An 18556-nucleotide genomic window follows, 5' to 3' on the forward strand; every position below is an offset into this window, starting at 1 on the left:
TCAGATGTCTGTTCATAAAATCATGGTCACAGACTTATAAAGTTTTCATCTAAAAAATCTAGGAAAGTGTGAAATCTGTAATTTAATTTATTACACCAAATGAGTAACATCCTTCTCAATGTTTAAGCGTATCTTTGAAATATTACACAAATGTGTGGTGTCATTACCACTTTTTTCACGAACAGAAAGCAATCCAGAAACATCCAGATAATTATTTCTCCTGAAATCTTCATCAAGGTAAAAAAGTCTATAACAAAAGGTTCAAAAGTACAGTCAGGTTTAATTCAATTTATCTGAATTACCACAGCTCTTCCTTCACAAACTTCTGATGTGGAAAAAAGTCAGAGATGCTTTCAGAAAACATCCCCTCTAAGTGGAATAATGTAATACAATGCATTTATGCTTTAATGTTTTAAAATATACTATCTTATGTGTTCTAACAATGGTCCAAGAAGCATTAAAGTCTTTGCTACTGTCCATTTGACTGTCCACATGCCATGCAAAGTGAGATTCTAAATCTCACTCTCAATGAAGTGTAGATCTCTTACATATCCAATCTGAACACTGTTAATAAGAGACCCTGCTCTGGGCTACATTTGGATGGGTGTAGCCTTAGTTTCTCTGGGGTAGTCACTGCGCTCCTCTCCCTGACACTCCCTGGCTTCACCAGGAGTGCTGTGCCCAGCTCTGGGCACCCCAAATCAGGAGGATGGGGAGGAAACTGGAGAGGCTTCTGAGACAGAGGCCAAAAGCACATGGCCTGCACAGAGATATAGAGGGATCCGGGCATGTTTAGTCCAGTGAAGAGTGTAAGAGGGAGCCAATGCAGCCTACAATTACTTCCAAGGCATTTACAAAGATCATGGAGCCAAGCTCTTCATGCTAGAGAGTACAACAAAGACAATGATAACATACTACAGCTTGGAAGTTCAGGCTGGGCACCAGGATAAGCTCCTCCATCCTTGGAGCTCTTTAAGACTCAAGGAGGCAAGTTCATGGCTGACCAAGTTTTTGCTGACAGCCCCTCAGGAGGGAGGTTAGCCCTAGTGACCTGACCTGAGCACCCCTTGCAGTAACCTGCGGCAGTCCTCAGGAGAACTGGCAGGTTTGGCTTAGTTATCCAGGCTGCTTGGACACTGCCTGGGAAGACTTCGGCTCCTGTCTGGGCTAGTGGGAGCAAAGCTGTAAAGGAGCTGGTCCCAAGGACTCAATGTCAATGCCACATATTTTTCAGGGCATTTTACTTTACATTGAGCTCAACCCTCACAAACATTTGGAATGTATTTGGTGAGAACCCGGAGTTATCTTCCTGTTTTTTATCAAAAAGGAATCCACGCACACCAAGACCCCTCTATGATGTGAATCAAAGTGTATTAGATAGTGATGATCAAGAGATTCACTTCACTTGCAGATCTGGCTGAATACAGACACATCCTACAAATATTTAGGAATGGAGTGAAAAAAACAGCACTCTCAGCTTAGAGCTGCCTGTGTCAGTACATAAAAGGGATGGATGAGTTGCTCCCTCCTTAGGATCCACCGTCATTAATTTTGTCTCATACTTCAGTGTCTAAGTCATCCTTTCCTTGCAGAATGTAGTACACAGCTAACAAGGCTAATTAGTCAGAGGGTTGCATGATGCCAACACAGCAATATTATTCTGGCTGCAAAGCAATGGTGTTGCTGTACCTTGTGATAAAAGCTAAATGTGTAGTGTTCTTTATTTTAAATACTTCATTTTTTTACCTTCACAGTAACTGAGACGCTTAGATCAGTCAGTGATAGAAGAATTTGTATTCTATTTTTTTTTGCCTTAACACAGGTTAATTTTGGCATGCAAGTTTATGAAAACACAGAGCATCATATCTTCATGATCAAGTAGAATAAACTTTGTTGAAAACCGAGTTATTACTCAGTTACTGGGATAAACCAAAATGATTCTTGCATTTTTAAATGAAAATCAATCATGACTACAGCTTGGTTATTACGGAAGCAACAATCCATAGTTATTGTTTGCCATTACTTAAATGTGACAGCAGACAGAATGGTCTTACTAGGGATATAAAATAGGTGAAGTTGCAGGAACAACAACAACAAAAAGGAAGTACCGAAAAAAAGCAGAATTTTAAATGATAAATAGGAAATATTTTGCCTGAGGTTTACAGCAGATAAAACTATGTTCTTCTACTTTTTGTTTATGCCCATAGGAGTTATACCGCAGAACCCCACTGGCTCTGGTTTTAGAACATGGTGCTGATCCCTGCAGCTTACACATGCAGAGTCTTGATCAGAAAATGAAGCAACACACTGCAGGAGTAGTGCTACTTTGTAATATCTTAGAAATGAAATAGATAAAACATTCCTTCAACTAGAACTGTGGTCTGGGTAAGACACTTGGCACACCCATTCTGTATTTTTATTCCTACTTTCATATCTAATGGAGTGTGCTTATCTAATTGGAATTTGAGTCTGGTGCTTATAGTAATTAATTTAAAGAATTCCTGTATTTGAAATCAGCTTTGAAACTTTAAGGAAACAGAAGTGTATATAGTTAAGATGAACTCTGGTAATTAGTATGGATGGCAGATAAGCTGGTTTAATTAAATATAATCTAAACTTGATTTAAAGTGACGGCAAATCTGTGAAGCTGGCAGCTCCTAACAACGTCACACAGGCAAATTCCATCTTCCAGGCTGCTGCTGCAGATGAACAGATTAACTAAATTACATTCTTCTAGCAGTGAAAATGAGACAGTAGTTGTGAGATGAGCTTGCTACACCTCTTAATGTTATTCTGATACTCAGAAATACAAATAATAGTTCACAATAAACTGTGGGAATGAACCTACATCTGAAAAAACATAAGAGAAAACTTAAACCCCCCCCAACCCTAAACTTGTCTCCAGTATTTAAACAAACCCAAAAACCCACGAGACAGTGACTTTCTGAGCACACATCTTCTATACAAGAGCCATCTCTTGCAGATGGCTGCCTCCTAAGCCATTCCATACCCAACTGTCCATACCCAAAGCCATTCCATACCCAAAGCCATTCCATACCCAACTGTCCTGCACACCCCTGCACTTGGAACTGACAAAGAATGTCAGTCCACCCTCCTTCTCCTCGTGCTCCCGGGGTAATCCTGAGGACTGAACTGAATGAGTCACATATCCATCTACATCCTTTCTCCTGTCCAATAAACACAACTGTTTGTGTGCAGTGTGATTTCTGAAGGCTTGTAGCTCAGTCAAATCACTGCCAGTTTTCATTAGACTACGCCAAGGTGCTGCTTCTCAGCATGAACTATTCCCATGCCAAAGTCTGACCTTCAAACACAAGCTGTTCTGCTATTAAAGTCACTTTTTTAATAGAGCAAGTACATTTTTTTCACTTTTGTATTAGTAAACAGATGATGTGTATTTACAAACAGTTGCCAAACATTCATCTCTGGGATAAAATAAGTCATGGAACACAGCCCTGTTGAAGAAAATTTCGAAATGTATATGCAAGTGAAGAGTTAACATGGGCCTGTTAAAATTGCCTATTTTCAAGCACCAGATATTCCATCCTAAGACCAAATAGTTTATCTTCTTGCTCGTGCTGTACTGGTCTGAGTTCAGCCACAGGGATATGTATGGCTGTTTTGATGTATGTGGGTTGCAGTCACAGATGATTCTCCTCAGTCAAGGCTTGATGCAGCAGAACAAGGAGATTGCTCAGCCCCATTCTCCTATCATGTGTTGCAAAGGACGTGCCAACATGGGGACAGTGAACCCCACTCACCATGCTCAAAGGAGCAGCACATTCCAGTGGACAATCTGTTAATGGAAAAGTAACCTGTGAGTACCCATGCATGGTGCAAGGTCCTCAAGCAAAGGAAAATCCTAAGCAGGGAGGGTGTTTGCCCTGGCACTCTGACTGACAGAGGAACATGGCAATATCCAGCTTGAGAGAGCCAGCAGGAAAACTGCTGACTGACATAAGCTGAGGCAGGCAGCTGAACCTGGAAGAACCCAGGCAGAAAAAAAAAAAGGGAAAAAAAAAGGAAAAAAGCTGCTCCTGCAGCTGTTCAAGGCACCACAGAAAGGAATGTTATATGGGGTCACAGAGCTGTCTACAGGTGTCATCTCCAGGCAGTCATCCAAGAAAGAACAGCTCCTCCCAGTACACGCAGAAGAAACAATTTCTGTATCACCTCCTCCATTCTTGGTCTCTTGTGCTTTGCCGTGGGTCAGGACAGACACTTGCTGGAGGTTTTCACCTCATGTCTTTCAGCCCACTGCTCTGCTGCCATAGTTCACACCATTACATTTATTACCACATAATGCTGGAGTCTCTTGTGCAACTATGGAACCCTGGATGAGCAGTGAGTGAACTTCTGATCTAGTCCTGAATGCATGTCCACTGACACCCAGCTATCTGCTTTCTCTAAGTTTTCTAAATGCTTAGATTAGATAGAAGGGTAGAACAGATTCCTACCATAGGATGTTTCTTAATGCATTGCAATATTAAAAAAATGTTGGTACTTTATAACCATTGTCTGTTAACTGCAGTGAGAATTTCTGCAATTTAATTATCTAAGGTTAAAAATTACTTAGCAGCAGTGCCAAGTAAGAAGTGGCTGCCAAGCCTCTTAATGCTAGTACGTTCTTGACTCATATGAGTGCTCAACTGAATTATTCCTTTCAAACTGCCCTTTTCACTGATAATGCACAACAGCACTGGGTATTACCCATGCTACTACAAACTTCGAATACTAGGAGGTAACGTGTCCCTAAATATTATGGAAAACTTGTCTCTGAAAATAATACCATAATAATAAATAATTTTCATTTCTATAGTGCCTTTTATCTCAGAGCATTTTGCAGTGAGTTTGAATCATGTAGCAGGCAAGAGAGAGGAAAAAAGACTTGAGCTCCTTACTACCCTTGTCTTCCTAGAAAATGAACTCCATAGACACTGATGTCATTTTTTTCCCTTGGAGTTTCTGTGGGGAGAGAGCATTAGAATAGGCATCCAGAGCTTCCCAAGATTAGGTAGACCAGGAATGGGAACAGGTTGATCTGAGTCAATTCTCCCAGTGTCCCTTCCCCATACAACAATGCCAACCTTGAAGTCTCTACTAGCTCTCTGGAAGGCAAATAAGAAACTGGACAGACTGAAGATCACTCCTTAATTCAACTAAACCCCCCAAAATAACTAACCACCCAAATAAATCCTGATTAGCAAAACACTGCAACATTATGTGATGTAACACAGCTGCGTGTCCTCACTCCACCTGATGGCCACAGCTCTCAGGAGATGCGCACAATCTGTGTGACTCAACCTTCTCAGTTCTTAAAAAACATAAATACAAGACTGGACTAAGCATTTCAGCCCAAAGGAATGTCTGCTTGTCATGAAAGTCAGAAGAAATAATGAAAAATAGCATTAAGATGGTAAGTAATTCTGAAATGTGTCTCTCAAGTGGGAAGAAATGACAGGATGTGATTACAAATTTGTGATCTACACCAGAACACTCAAACAAACACACTTTCAAAACAAAAGACCTAACTAGGCAGGATTCAAAATGTAGAGTGTAATTATAAGCCTAAAACTTCTAGTTGTAGCAATAACCTCTTATTTTTTAGCCCCAATTCAAACAATACCTGATTTGAAATGAGACATGGTTTTGTCTGAAATGTTCCATGTTGTCAGTTCAGTAAGATGACAAATATAAGAACCAAATATACATTAATTGAACATATGAAGCATGTATTTTTTTAAATTACATTTTTAAAATTATAATGGCCAGATTTCACAGTGTCATTTTATAAAATACCCTGCATCTTGACTGGTAATATGCTTAACCAGTGCCACCTATTGGTTTAACAATAACACCCAAACAAATAAAAATAAAAAGGCTGGATAGTAAAATCAGAGGGGTCCAGACCCATGTGAAAATACATAATTTAGGGGAAATATCAGTATTAAACTGATAGAAGGGAAAAAGTAGTTCCTATATCCAAATATCAAGACTCAAATTTTCATTATTCACGTGATTGTCTTCCCAATTTGAAACAAATGTTGGTTTCTAACAGTTCTATTTTGTGCGCAGCATGCTTAAATAAAACAAATTTGGAATTGGATGCAAAAGTTGGCGAAGTTAGTGGAAAGATCTGCCAATCCCAGCAGATTTTAAATGAAGTTCTACATTTGGCAATTATTGAAAGCCTGTATCTTTTGATACCTTACTGACTTCCAGAGTCTGCATGAAATCTCTCAATCCATAAATAAATCAATCAACCAGCAAATAAACAGTACATACTCTTGTGTTGCTCTAGTGGTGATGACATGGATGAAAACTCCGAAGCAGAATTTTATCTCACAATGTGTCCTAATTAACTAACCTCACATCACCCCTTGGAAACAGAGCACCCTTATAGATAGATGTTCTTAAACAAAACAAGAAGAGTTAGGTAGACCTGGAATCCTTCCCCAAGCCTGCACGTTCCCCCAGACCACTGCTCGGGTGCAAGGGTGTCTTGGTGTCCCCTGACCGTGATTCGTGGCACACAAAGGGATGCAAACGCGTCTGCACACAAATGCCACAAACAGCAGGAGCCTCAGTGACACCGCAGGCAGCTGGGGTAGAGCTTTTTGCACTCTGCAAACTGCGCACGAGGAAGAATTCAAAAATGTCTAATTCCTTCATTTAATAAAGCAAGTCAGGAAAAGCTCCTGAAAACATGACAGTTTGCAAACCATTATTGTGGTACAATTAAATGATGTGACAGGAGAAACTGCAGACACAGCACAATTAGAAAAACCAAAATTAAGTCTGATAATTATCTCTGCAGAACACCAAAGGTTATGAAAAATAAGCACTGGAAAACAACAAGGCCTGTTAGGACAAGAATTTGCTACTATGATCAAAATTAATGTGAAAGAAAAAATTCTTGTGAAATCTAAAGGAGGAGTTCTGAATGAGTTGTGGAAAAATGAATAACAGATGACAGAAATAAGGAACAGCGCACTACAAAAGTTATGGGCAAAAATCCCATTGATTCATTGAGAGGTGTCAACTCACACTTCAAAAAATTATGGAATTTCCCAGAAAGCAGAAAAAAAGGCTTACAATGCTGGAAAAATGTATTTAACAATTAAGTTATGTGCACTGCAATAGCTTTGCTACTTTTTTTCTCTCCTCACTAAACCAAAGAGAAAAACATCTAGTGTGTTACTATGGCACCTAAGGTAATGAGGCTGTGGCAGTCAATAAAGCAAAAGGATGTCACAGACATTCTTCATCCTCACTGCAGATTCAAGTGCTGGAAGAGAATGAAGTAGTACGTTGTAGGCTTTGAGAAAGCATAAAGCACGGCAGAGCCCTAAGAAAACCACAAGAAAGCCAGTCTCATAAAAGCACACACTTATTTCACAGTACAGCCTGGTACAGGACCATTACACACACCTCATTCTGAAGAAACTCCAATAAACACACCTATGTGACTTCACATCTGGCAGCACTGCAAAACAATGGAAGAGGTTTGCAAGCACTGCTGACTCCTCAGTAAAGTTGCCCTTCCTTTATCAAAGTTTTCTGCTTTAAGTGCACAAGTCATGGAGTTCCAATCCAACTTGCATTCTTCCTTAAATTTGGTACAATACAGCCACAATTTGGGTGACTACAAAACTGGAGAGGTCTGTTGGGCCAACTGGAAAAGCACGACTGAGAAATGTGTGGGCTTCAAGTGAAAGATGTGAAGGCTTTTATGCCAGCAGATGAAAAACTCTCAAACCTGACACTTTTGGGTGTGCAGAAGCACCCACATAAGAATAAGAGATGCTGCTTGCTATCAGTGCAGTAAGTTTGCATCAATACAGTAGGAGTTTTCTTTGCAATGGATTTTTTTCCTTGATGCTAAATGGAGAGGATTAAATAACATCACTGAACAGTCAGAACAGCTCGTGGCTGTTGTAGAAACTGTTATCAAAGATGAATAAATGAAATGACAACCCCAGCAAAGGAGAGCAGCTGCAAGAGGGCATTAAGCCCAGGACAACGGGACTACATGAGGGAGGGATGCCAGATACTCCACTACGGCTTGCCTGAAGAAGAGGATCTCAACTGATTTTAAAGCACTACTTCACTTAGTGGCAGACAATTTCAACCTAGCTATTAACACCCACTTACAGGCCCTGCAGTACAACCGTTTTTAAATTGAGAATTCCAAGTAGGGCCTGCACTGAAACTCATTGAACATGGCCAAATAATTTAAAAAGCTGGCTCGTTTTGATGGATTATGTAATGTCTGAGAGGCAAACAGTGACTGACATGTAAAGGAAGAGTGATTTATCAGACCTTGCTCTCCTTACCCTTCCAATTCTAATGATTCATCTAAGCATTATTTTTAGTGAAGATTATATAATCCAGTCGAAAAGGCCATTTTTAATAAATTCCAAAATGTACCTGTTTTTATCAGTCAATCATTCTTCTGATGCCTTGATTTTCCTAGCTATTGCTTTCTTGCTCTAGGTTTTATTAGTTTCTTCTGCTTGCCAACCACATTTTGATGATTATATGTAAAAGTAACAGTAAATTTGCAGTTTAACAATCTTGAGAAGTTAGCAATTGAAAAAGGACAACACATTTTAGTCACTTTGAGAAGCAGATGCAGCTGAAACAAGTAAGTTTAATTTCTCACAAATACATTATACAAGTATAATACAGAAAATAATATTTAAGAAAACTTCCAAATGGCATACCAATTTGCTTAATCGGTGACTGAACTACAGAATGTTTCCCAGATTAGCACTTTAGAATTACTTTAACCATCCTTACCTCCCCTGATTGTAATACCCAATGAGTTATAATTACCTTTAAAGGAGGATAAAGACCTGTGCTGCTGTGGTCTAGTGGCAGTGTAGAACCCGGCTGAAAGGGTGGACTTGACTTTATTTCTATTTCTTGCACTGCCAGACAGTATCAGTCTTTCTCAGTGCTTGCAAAGGTATTGTCCCTTGGCCACAGAATAGAGAAAAATTAGTCTTTTATCTGCCACACCTACACACACTTAAAGGCAACTGAATCTATAACTGGAGATTTTGTTTGAAACTATTTTGAATTTACATAATGACTGTGAGGAGCTGACTGTGGCATTAACATTGGAACAATAAACCAGCAGTGGAATTGCTTAATAGAATTATATAATATTATACATGGCTGATTATAGAAAGTGTAAAATAGAACATTTTTAATTAAAACAGGTAGAGTGTAAAGAGATTATTTGCATTTTAATCTCCGTTTTCTAAAAAAAAAATGTAGGAATAAATGATGAACTGTATTTTCTACATGTCTTCTGTTCTCTTTTGAGAAGTATCCTTAACACATTAACTGACATTAAACAAATCAGACCAACAAATCTCCATGTGAATAAGAGAAATCCTGTAAATGAGTCTCCCAGTCATAAATAAACCACCAAAGCAAAAGCTGTAACATGAGCCGTAACATTACAGACACTTCATAAATACCTCATTTTCAAAAAAGCTTTAACTGAAACAAGCAGACCACTGCAGGAGTTTATTGATTTGTATTTGTCTTTTGTACAGATGCTCAGACATGGTAAAAGGATGAGGAGAGAAAATCTGGATTTGAGAAATTTGTGAATAACTACATACACCAGTTACTGAAAGTTATTGAAACTCATTCTAAATAAGGAAGTTTTCAGTAATTTTTTTTTACTTTTGGTAATTTTAGTGACTAATGAGCTTACTTTGTGCCTGTATGTTGCTCGTAAGCACAACCATAGTGCTATCGAAGACACACCAATGCAGCATGCTCTGAAGTCTGCCTTCCTGGGTGTTTTCTTAATTGGAGACAGTTCATGAAGAGTGAGGTGATCTGCCAGGAATGGCACAGGTCCGTTCGCTCCTGCTTCAGACACGAGGACAGATCTGAAAGCCTCAAGAGGTCCCTTGCAGCCCCTGTAGTCTGTGATTTGCACAACAAGAAATGACTAATGAAATATCTGTGTAAGGTCCCTGGGACCTCTGTTACAGCCACACACCCCTGCTTTAGGTGGCACATCACGGAACTCAATGGCACTAACTCTGCTCATCACAGATGGCTCAGTTCTTTATAACCCCATGTCAAAAATTACTTGCATTTCAAAGTAAATCATGATCCAAATTTTGCTAGCATTGTGAAGTACCAAATTAGGGATCACACAAACAGAAATGCTTCAATAACGTGTTTCAAGAGCACTGTATAATTCTTCATCACTTTTAAATGTAATACAATACATATATAGATAAAACAAGACCATTATCAGATAATATGATTCTATAATTTTCCTAGTATTTTCTAGCAACCACTCCTAGAAAGATCAACACTTACTGTTCACTGATATCTGAGCTATCAAAAATATTATAGAGTGAAAAATACAAATTTTCTTCAGAACTTACTACTTTGTCTTGCCAGAAGAGTACAGGCTGTGAATCTAGCCACCAGGACTATTATCAAGGATGAAAACATTTTTCTTTTGATCTCCTTTTCTAGAATTTGTGGGGCTTTTATTACACAGCAGTAGGTATGTAAAAATAAAAATATTAACTCCTGAATTTCAAAAAATCACTTATACGGTGGTCATACAAGATTTATGTTTAATTATGACAGTAAAGCGAGATCCTCTAGATGTATCATGCTGGCATAATTAGGTGTGGAAAATTCTTGATAATAAAGTAATGCTTAGATTAGAGACCTGCATAACACTCCTTTGGATCAGACTTCACACCTTATGCTCCTTAGATTGCTGAATGCTGTCATTTCCTTATTTATCTCTTATTATAGTTCCATTTTAATAACTCTGTAGGAATAAGGACATTTGGATACCTAGGCCTTCACAGCTAACCTCTCTTTCTATATATAGATAGACAAAAATGGATCACTACAATCATGGTTTTGGATAAAGTTACTCTTTTAGGAAGATCTGCTTCTAGGTACCCTTTCTCCACAGATACTCTCATGTTTGCTGTTTGAGATCTCTTCCTTGGGTGAATGCACCCAGTCTTGTTCATAAAAAAATTCCCACTAAACTTAGCAGGACTAGGCATTTTACTGGGCAATAATCCGTCTCAAGATTTGGGAAGGTTGTTACAAGTACCAAGACAGGTTATTAAGCACAAAGACATCACCATAATTTTGTCCCTGTCATGATTTACTATTCTTTCATCACACATCTGAAATTGCCAGGGTCAGAGATGAGTATTGGGTTCCCCTGGTCTAAATCACTAAGCCTGACCTTACTGCATTTGCTTCTCATTTATCTTGTGTGTAACAGCTGATTTGCATAACTCTTTAACTATGGATAACTCCTCTCATCTAAAAATATTTAACCCACATGGTTACTCATTGGTTCTCAGTAATTTAGAGGTAATCTTAATCTAATATTTTAAACTTAACTTAAACTCTCAAACTAAAGCTGTCCAGATAGGTCTCTTAGTCATTAATTCTCCTTTCATCTTAATGTTTTGTAAAACTTTACTAGTTAGAGACTAAATAAGAATTTCACAAATAACATTGCTATGTATCATGCATATACTATAATGACTATCTCAACACCCGTTTCAGTTTGGAGATTCATAAAGCCCAGATGAGACTGTGAAGGTACTCAATTGCTAGGACGGTGAAATGGGCTCTATTAGTAAATATTTTCAAGGGTTTAATCATACCACAGAGGAGCGTTACTATACTGAAGAATGCAGCTCTGCCACCCCAGGAAATGTTAGGAGCAGGCTGAACAAGAGTATTTGACGGGCTCTGACTGTTTAGCTATTTGATCAGTCCCAATGATTGATACATACAACAGCATGACTCTGGATTAAATTCAGTGTGGAAGTCCTGCCATTTTCTAGTCTTTCCAGTTTCTGCCAGGAAGTGTATTTTGAACACTCTGATAAATCTAGTCTCTAAAGGCAACTTTTTTCTCTAGATGCTTATTCTGCACAAGAATGACAGTAGCTGCTCAGGCCTAAGGTCTGTCCAGCCCAGTGTCCCATCTCCAAGAGGGCAGTAACAGTGGTGATAGAGGGAGCTAAAGACAGATGGAGCCATTTAATTATGGTGAGGTGGCTTACAAAAGTTACACTTGGCACATGTCCTCCTTACCCAGGACAGCACCATGCACATGGCATACTGCACTGATTGGGCCTTCTTACTATTAACTCTGCTACACTGCTTGTTTTTCAGCTACCTGTGATTTAGCCCTACTCTCCTTCTGACTACAGATTTTCTAAGTAAAAACTTCTCTCTGATACAAACCCTATATTAATAAGACTAGTGTCAGGCCTTATTTTAGAGGAGCACTGACACAACCATTATTAAATTGTGTTCTCTAATTCTATCTATTATTATCCTTCTTTAATTAAAATTCCACTAAGGGGCTAAAGCAGTTTTCTTGAACAGTGCTGCCTATATTTCTTTGTAATCCATGCACATGACTATTTATGATATTCTATTTATATCTACCACCTTCAATATATTAAAACCTGAAATTACTGTAGGTAGATACTACTCATGTATTATTACTGCAGCCTGAAAGGATATCGCACTGCAAAACACCACTTCAGCTGCTAACTTCAAAGAAATTTCGTTTTAGATTAAAAAATTACCACTTCGGCACTGCCCCCATATCTTGAGTTAGAAGTTTAGTAATTCCTTTAAGTTTTCTTTTTGTGACATATATTTTAAAATTGTCCAAACAAAACTTGATGTCTAATGTAGGTTTTTCTCTCGCGTGTTCACAAATCTGTGGACACATGCCCACACAGTCATTGTATGCAAGTTTCCTAAGAGGAATTATTTTGGTGCATAAGCTCAGAGATAGGATGCGAAGTTATGCAGTTATATACCTCTTGTACTACACTGCTCTTATGTGATTACACAAATCCCACTACAGAGTACACGTGGCCTTGAAACACAGCCCTGGAAATCCTCTTCAGCTTGCTGCCCAGCAGACTTGCCTGGCAGAGAGGTCATCCCACTGCCCTTGAGCAGGCAGAAAAGAAGCTCACTTCTCTTGACTGGGGAAAGCTCTGGGATGCTGCCTGCTTGGTGCTGCCTCTCATTTAAAGGTCTCATACCTTGCTGAGGGAGCAATTCCCAATAAGGACCTGATTCAACACCACTGCTACTCATCATCTAATACACTGTTTGAGAAATTAATATCACATTAAATTCTCCCTCACTGTACTTAGAAACTGTGTCAAGGGTCCAGAAGCTCACCTCCATCACTGAAAGAAAGCCACTGCCCCTAAGAATGACGCACAGTCTAGCATGCAAATACATCTGAAGAAATAAAGCAATATCTGCCAAGTTGGAAAGAAAAAAAAATTGTAGGTAGGTTCTGCTTTGTTTTAATATTTCTTCAACGCTATGAAAAGCAGTGATACTCCTCTGTAAAGCCTTCACTTTTACAACAGCATTCAACAGAATCTAGGCAGCTCTTCAGTATTGCTAGAAATACAACCATGAGTGATACCCTTTGAACATACTCAGTTCTCACAAGAGAACTGAGCACTAGCAGCAAGTTTGAATATAGTCCATGACAGTGTGATTTGAGTGTCACACATCCGTTTATACCATCCTATGCAGTTTAGAGTATTTTACATAATTTAGGTATGTGTGCATATGTGAGTACAGACAACTGTAGATACATAAAATTACAATTTTAATATTTTTAATATTAAAAATAATGGACATGTGGTCAAAAAATTTAAGTAGATAGTGACCAGGAGTTTCAGGTAACTGCTTGTTTCTAAATAGCAAGAAGAAGCCACAAACCCAACAAGTTACATAGCTTGCTCTTTTACTAAAATACCCCCACCCAACACCTCATGGTTATAGTACTGTTGCCAAATGCACATCCTACCTTGTGAGTCATGAATGAAAATTTTGTGGAAAATTAAACAAAAGTTCTCAGTGTTTCCATTTGCATATTTAGTACATTTAGAGGAAATCCTTAGCCCAGTCCACAGGCTACATAAGCAGAAAACCCACACGAAGAACAGGAGGACATGAAGAGCAGTTCTTTTCATACAGATTGTCAGATTATTACAGTTTTTCAAGTTTATCTGTGTGACAGAATAACAGCAACAAAGGCTTGAGGATCTACTTAGCAAAAAGCCATCTTGTACTGGCTCGTTCTGCCTTGCAAAAAAAGTTTAAGTCTACATAAAACTTGGTCATACAGTCTCAAGGAAAGTCAGATCTTGCTTTTTGCTCAATCACCCCAACAATGGAGCTGTTTCACAGCACAAGACAAAAGAGAAAATTATACATAGGAGCAGAAGTACTGGAAATGGCAGGTTGCTTTCCAACTTAATAAACTGTTGGTATCTCTAACCTCTGGACCTCCTGAAATAAGACCTATTTCAAGTCAAGGTTTTCACCAAGCCTGGGTACTTTAATGATTTTTCTCCCCAGACTCTGAGATACTTTAAAACTACTGAACTCCTTTCCCCTTCCCCCCGAAGAGGTAGCTTGGTTTTTGACTCTTAAACACTACAGTGATGTGCGTCACACAAGACCATAAATAGGTACAAAATTAGGTAACCAGAACTAACACTTAGCACAAAAAAAGTCCTGGAGTTATTTGTCTCCACATCTCCGCAACACCTCCTTTGCAATTTCATACACTTGAACATCTGTGGTTTTCTTTCGCTAAGGAATAAATTCCACTCAGATTACATAAAATTGTCTTTATAAAAAGATCTTCATGTAACGTATCCAAGTAGGGACACCATATGGTATTTTGGGACCGGTCACAACAGACCATCATTAACCAAGCATTATTCTGGCTTTTCAATATCTTTCCACTTTAAAATTTCCTCAATTATATTTTCCTTAAGGAAAACAATATTTCAGGTAAAAATAATATAACAGACCTGGAGCATGCTAAGAATGTCAGATTATGCCTTTCTCTTCTCATATTGCAATAACTTTGTAAATAAAGCAATCATAATTCTTCATCTGCTTTATCTACCATCAAGTTCTAAACTATAAATTCACATGATCTTTTTTTCTTTCTCATGTACATAAACAGATAAAAACACATGTAATTCCTGCAAAGCAGCCTATAACAGCAGGTCCAAATGAAAACACTGGTAACACCTGTTTCTCCAGTCATTATTTAATTCTTCTCTAGTTAACAAAACTAACTGCTGGTGGCAATTTTGCTTTACATATCATGAGAATAAAAGTAAATTTTGCATTGAACACTTCACTAAAACGGAGCGTTTTTCAAATTAATACAATGTTCTGGATGATGCATGTCAATGGAAATGAACTAAGGTGAAAAACTGAATAGTAAATCAAGAAAACTCAAAGTCATTCAATAGCATAATACAAGGAAACCTCACGCTGGTAAATCATGGGGAAGCCGGTGATGTTCCATTTTTACAGGCTGGTTTTATACTGTGCTTGTACAGTGGAATCATTAAAGTGGTGGTAATATCAGTAGTATCTTCTAATAGAATAAGATCTTAATTTTATATTTCTGCATGTATTCATAGGACTTCATACTTAAGATTGTTAATCATGTCCAAATTAGTAGTTGGTTTAATGGTTTTAAAAAATGGGTACTAGAGACACAGAAACCATGAGGATTAAAAAGGGCTGTCAAAACAAAGCTTGTTCATGATCTCATCAAAGTTATTTGTTTGTAAAACAGAGGGCATTAATAGGCTAAAAATGGCTAAAAACTATTAACTGTCCAGCAATCTAGTGCTGGAACTCAGGAAGTACGCAAGGATGCTGCTCAAAGGAGAGCACAGTATGTAGCTGAAAGAGTGGCTGGGAAAGGATCAGCCTTGTGTGTGAAGTGCTAGATGCAACTCTGTTTACACTTCCAGATCAGGCTGGCTAACACCACCTGTGTCAGGACACACTCAGGTTCTATATAAAGGTATTATCATCCTGTCTGCAGTGGAACCACCTGTGTCTAGGATTTGGCTTTATACACATGCTTTGTCAGTGCATTCATTTGTTTCTACTGATTACTGAGGCATCTTCACAACTTAAACTCCAAGTGCTCAGAGTAAAAAAAAAAAATCCATGTCTTAACTAATTGAAACAATAACATGACTTTAAGTCAAACTAGCAAAGGACTGATTTCCTCACTTTCAGAAGAGCCAATAGGATTTTAAAATGTTCAGAGTTTTGACTGCTTGTTTCAATTAACTGGATTTCAATTGTCAAGACAAATTCCTAACTCAATTTTAGGAACAAGTTTCAATGAGAGCTCATAATATTTCCTTATACCACCACGTAACTTCTCCAAACAGCCAACTTTGCAAATCAAATGGTTTTATGTTTGAAGTAGTGACAAGAATCATTGGACTGTTCTGAACCCATATAGGGCTGACAACACAGTTCCATGTAATGGAACCATATAGGAGTTTATACCTGCTGTTTTTCACATGAACTGTATGTTCATGGCAGGCATCTACACTGGCACTATTGGGTAGCAGAGAATCTGTCATTAACTGACTTGCTCTTAACAGTGCATAGATTGCTACATGGAACAGTAAAGCACTCATTACAATCAGGGAAAAATTACTTACTTATCACTTTGAAATAATGAAAATATCTTGAGAAAACCAAAACCAATAAAAATCTTCAGCCCCTCTTAGCCAAAATGCCTATTTAAATGCATATTCAAATATTGCTGATTGTAATATCTACTGAAATGTGAAAACAGATTTATCTGTATTCAAATAGAACAACTTATAGAACAACTTCCATGTTTCTAAAGATCCGGTCATTTTCAGTCATGTGAAGATGGATTAATTGATATCAACAACTTGAGCAAGACAATGCTGCTAACTACTAGGGGTAAATACAGTTTCGTTTATCTACAAGATTTCCTCTAGTAAACAAAACTGCAAAATGAAGCAATCTCGCTCCTACTACCCATGCTCACTGTCTCCAGTTGTTCTTTTTAAGGACTTCTAGTTAAGTAATTTTTCAAATAACCATTTTCTAGTTGCATAATAAAAACAATGTATTTCAGTCACACTGAAGTATGTTTATAAAGAACAAACCAAACACTGATTACCAGAGTTCTCCCCTACACAGTTACTAAATATAATTCAAGAAAACTTCTTTTAGGTTTGTACACTTTCAGTGGTAGATAAATTTTTCTTGTGACTGCTAGCAGGATTAATCCACATGCTTCTCTGACACCACAGTTCAAGTCTACCTCTGTGAGTCTGGGGGCTCACTGCCCTTTTCAGGAATGCTCTGAATCAAGAAGAATGGGTATAAACTGTAGTGATAGGCTGAAAATTAATGAGAGAGGCCCTAGTCATGCAAATATAAATTGTACCTGAATGTGTTAAAAGGTTTACTGAGTAGGAATACTTCAACATTTTCATCGAGAATTTCTGCATGGTGAACTTTTTCAAGTGTTTTACCAACAACAGTTCTATCTCAAAGTACTTTACTAGATGATGTCTAAACCACATTATAGGCTAATTCCTTGTTTATCCATGTTTCCTTTTTCAAAAGTCACATTTAGTCAGTAATATTTCAACAACAGTTACCAAGAATAACTAGTAATGGTTGCTCCTATCATTAAGAGTCCTTAAATGTACATAAACAAAACCTGTAGCCACTCTGAAATTTTAAAATTTTAAATCTTAAAATAATTTTTAAAAGCAGGAGCAATGTCACAGATAAAATATTTGACATGAGGAGTGTTAATCATTGTGACCATGTGAGACTACAAGAAAGATAATGTAAACAATCCTAAAATGTTTGAATTGTTTTCTTTCAGTGTTGGGATTTTTTTCAAAGGTGGTATTTTCAAATTACAGTTCCAGGATAAAATCCTGGAAATTGATATATATGGCTTTGAATCTCAACCTTCAGAATGAGTTAAGTGGGTTTTCTATTTTAGCAAATAACCAGCTAACATATCAAGCTACCCTAAATGCCATTCACATCAAATGCACAGGCATCAGCAGCTTCCCCGTTAAGGCAATGCTGGCATAAATCCATTTCTAATGATCCACAGTAATTTTCTTTCAGAGTTTCAGTTTTTCTAAAATCCACAGTAATTTTCTTTCAGAGCCAAATAGATTTTTTTTTCAATTATCACTATTTTTATATCTCTCTGCTTGGATTGCAGCAATAAACTGCAAACATTTCCATGCCCTGCTTAAAGAAGGTCATCTTTTTAAACAAACAGGGATGTTGAATATGAGACCAGAGTGTTTCCTTGTGTTGAAAGCAAGTAAGAAGTGCTGGAGGTGTGGGAGTTCTTCAAAGCAGCACTATGCCTAGTTTTTTTGCTTGTGAGCACTATTTCTCATACTCCTGTAAGTACTTGTGCCAAGACAATTTTCACTTCAAAGTTCAAACTATTTTGTCGTTTCAGGCATGATTTTCAGAACTCTGATGTTTGCATAAAAGGTGACAGTATTGTTGAATTAGAAGTGTTGGGGGGAAGGTGGTGGGTGGTGGTGTGAAAGATAATTGTGAATACAGTGGGCTCCTTTTTTTACAGACAAGTAAC

The 18556-nt window shown here is 37.9% G+C and overlaps 1 protein-coding gene across 3 annotated transcripts in view; it reads right to left on the reverse strand.

Moving 5' to 3' along the window:
- Positions 1-18556, reverse strand: part of NWD2 (NACHT and WD repeat domain containing 2) — a 51063-nt gene that overhangs the window by 30745 nt on the left and 1762 nt on the right. The window contains exon 1 of one of the 3 annotated variants that reach the window (XM_064418427.1): positions 9755-13628. The exons of 1 other annotated variant lie outside the window; for it this stretch is intronic. In XM_064418427.1, the coding sequence (XP_064274497.1) occupies positions 9755-9818 (64 nt within the window). In that variant the 5' untranslated portion in view covers positions 9819-13628. Of the gene's footprint in view, positions 1-3782; positions 3820-9754; positions 13629-18556 lie in introns of those variants that run through there. One more of the 3 variants, XM_064418428.1, reaches the window with a different exon arrangement.

The sequence above is a fragment of the Passer domesticus genome, chromosome 4 (assembly GCF_036417665.1).
Source record: "Passer domesticus isolate bPasDom1 chromosome 4, bPasDom1.hap1, whole genome shotgun sequence".
Classification (NCBI taxonomy): domain Eukaryota; kingdom Metazoa; phylum Chordata; class Aves; order Passeriformes; family Passeridae; genus Passer; species Passer domesticus.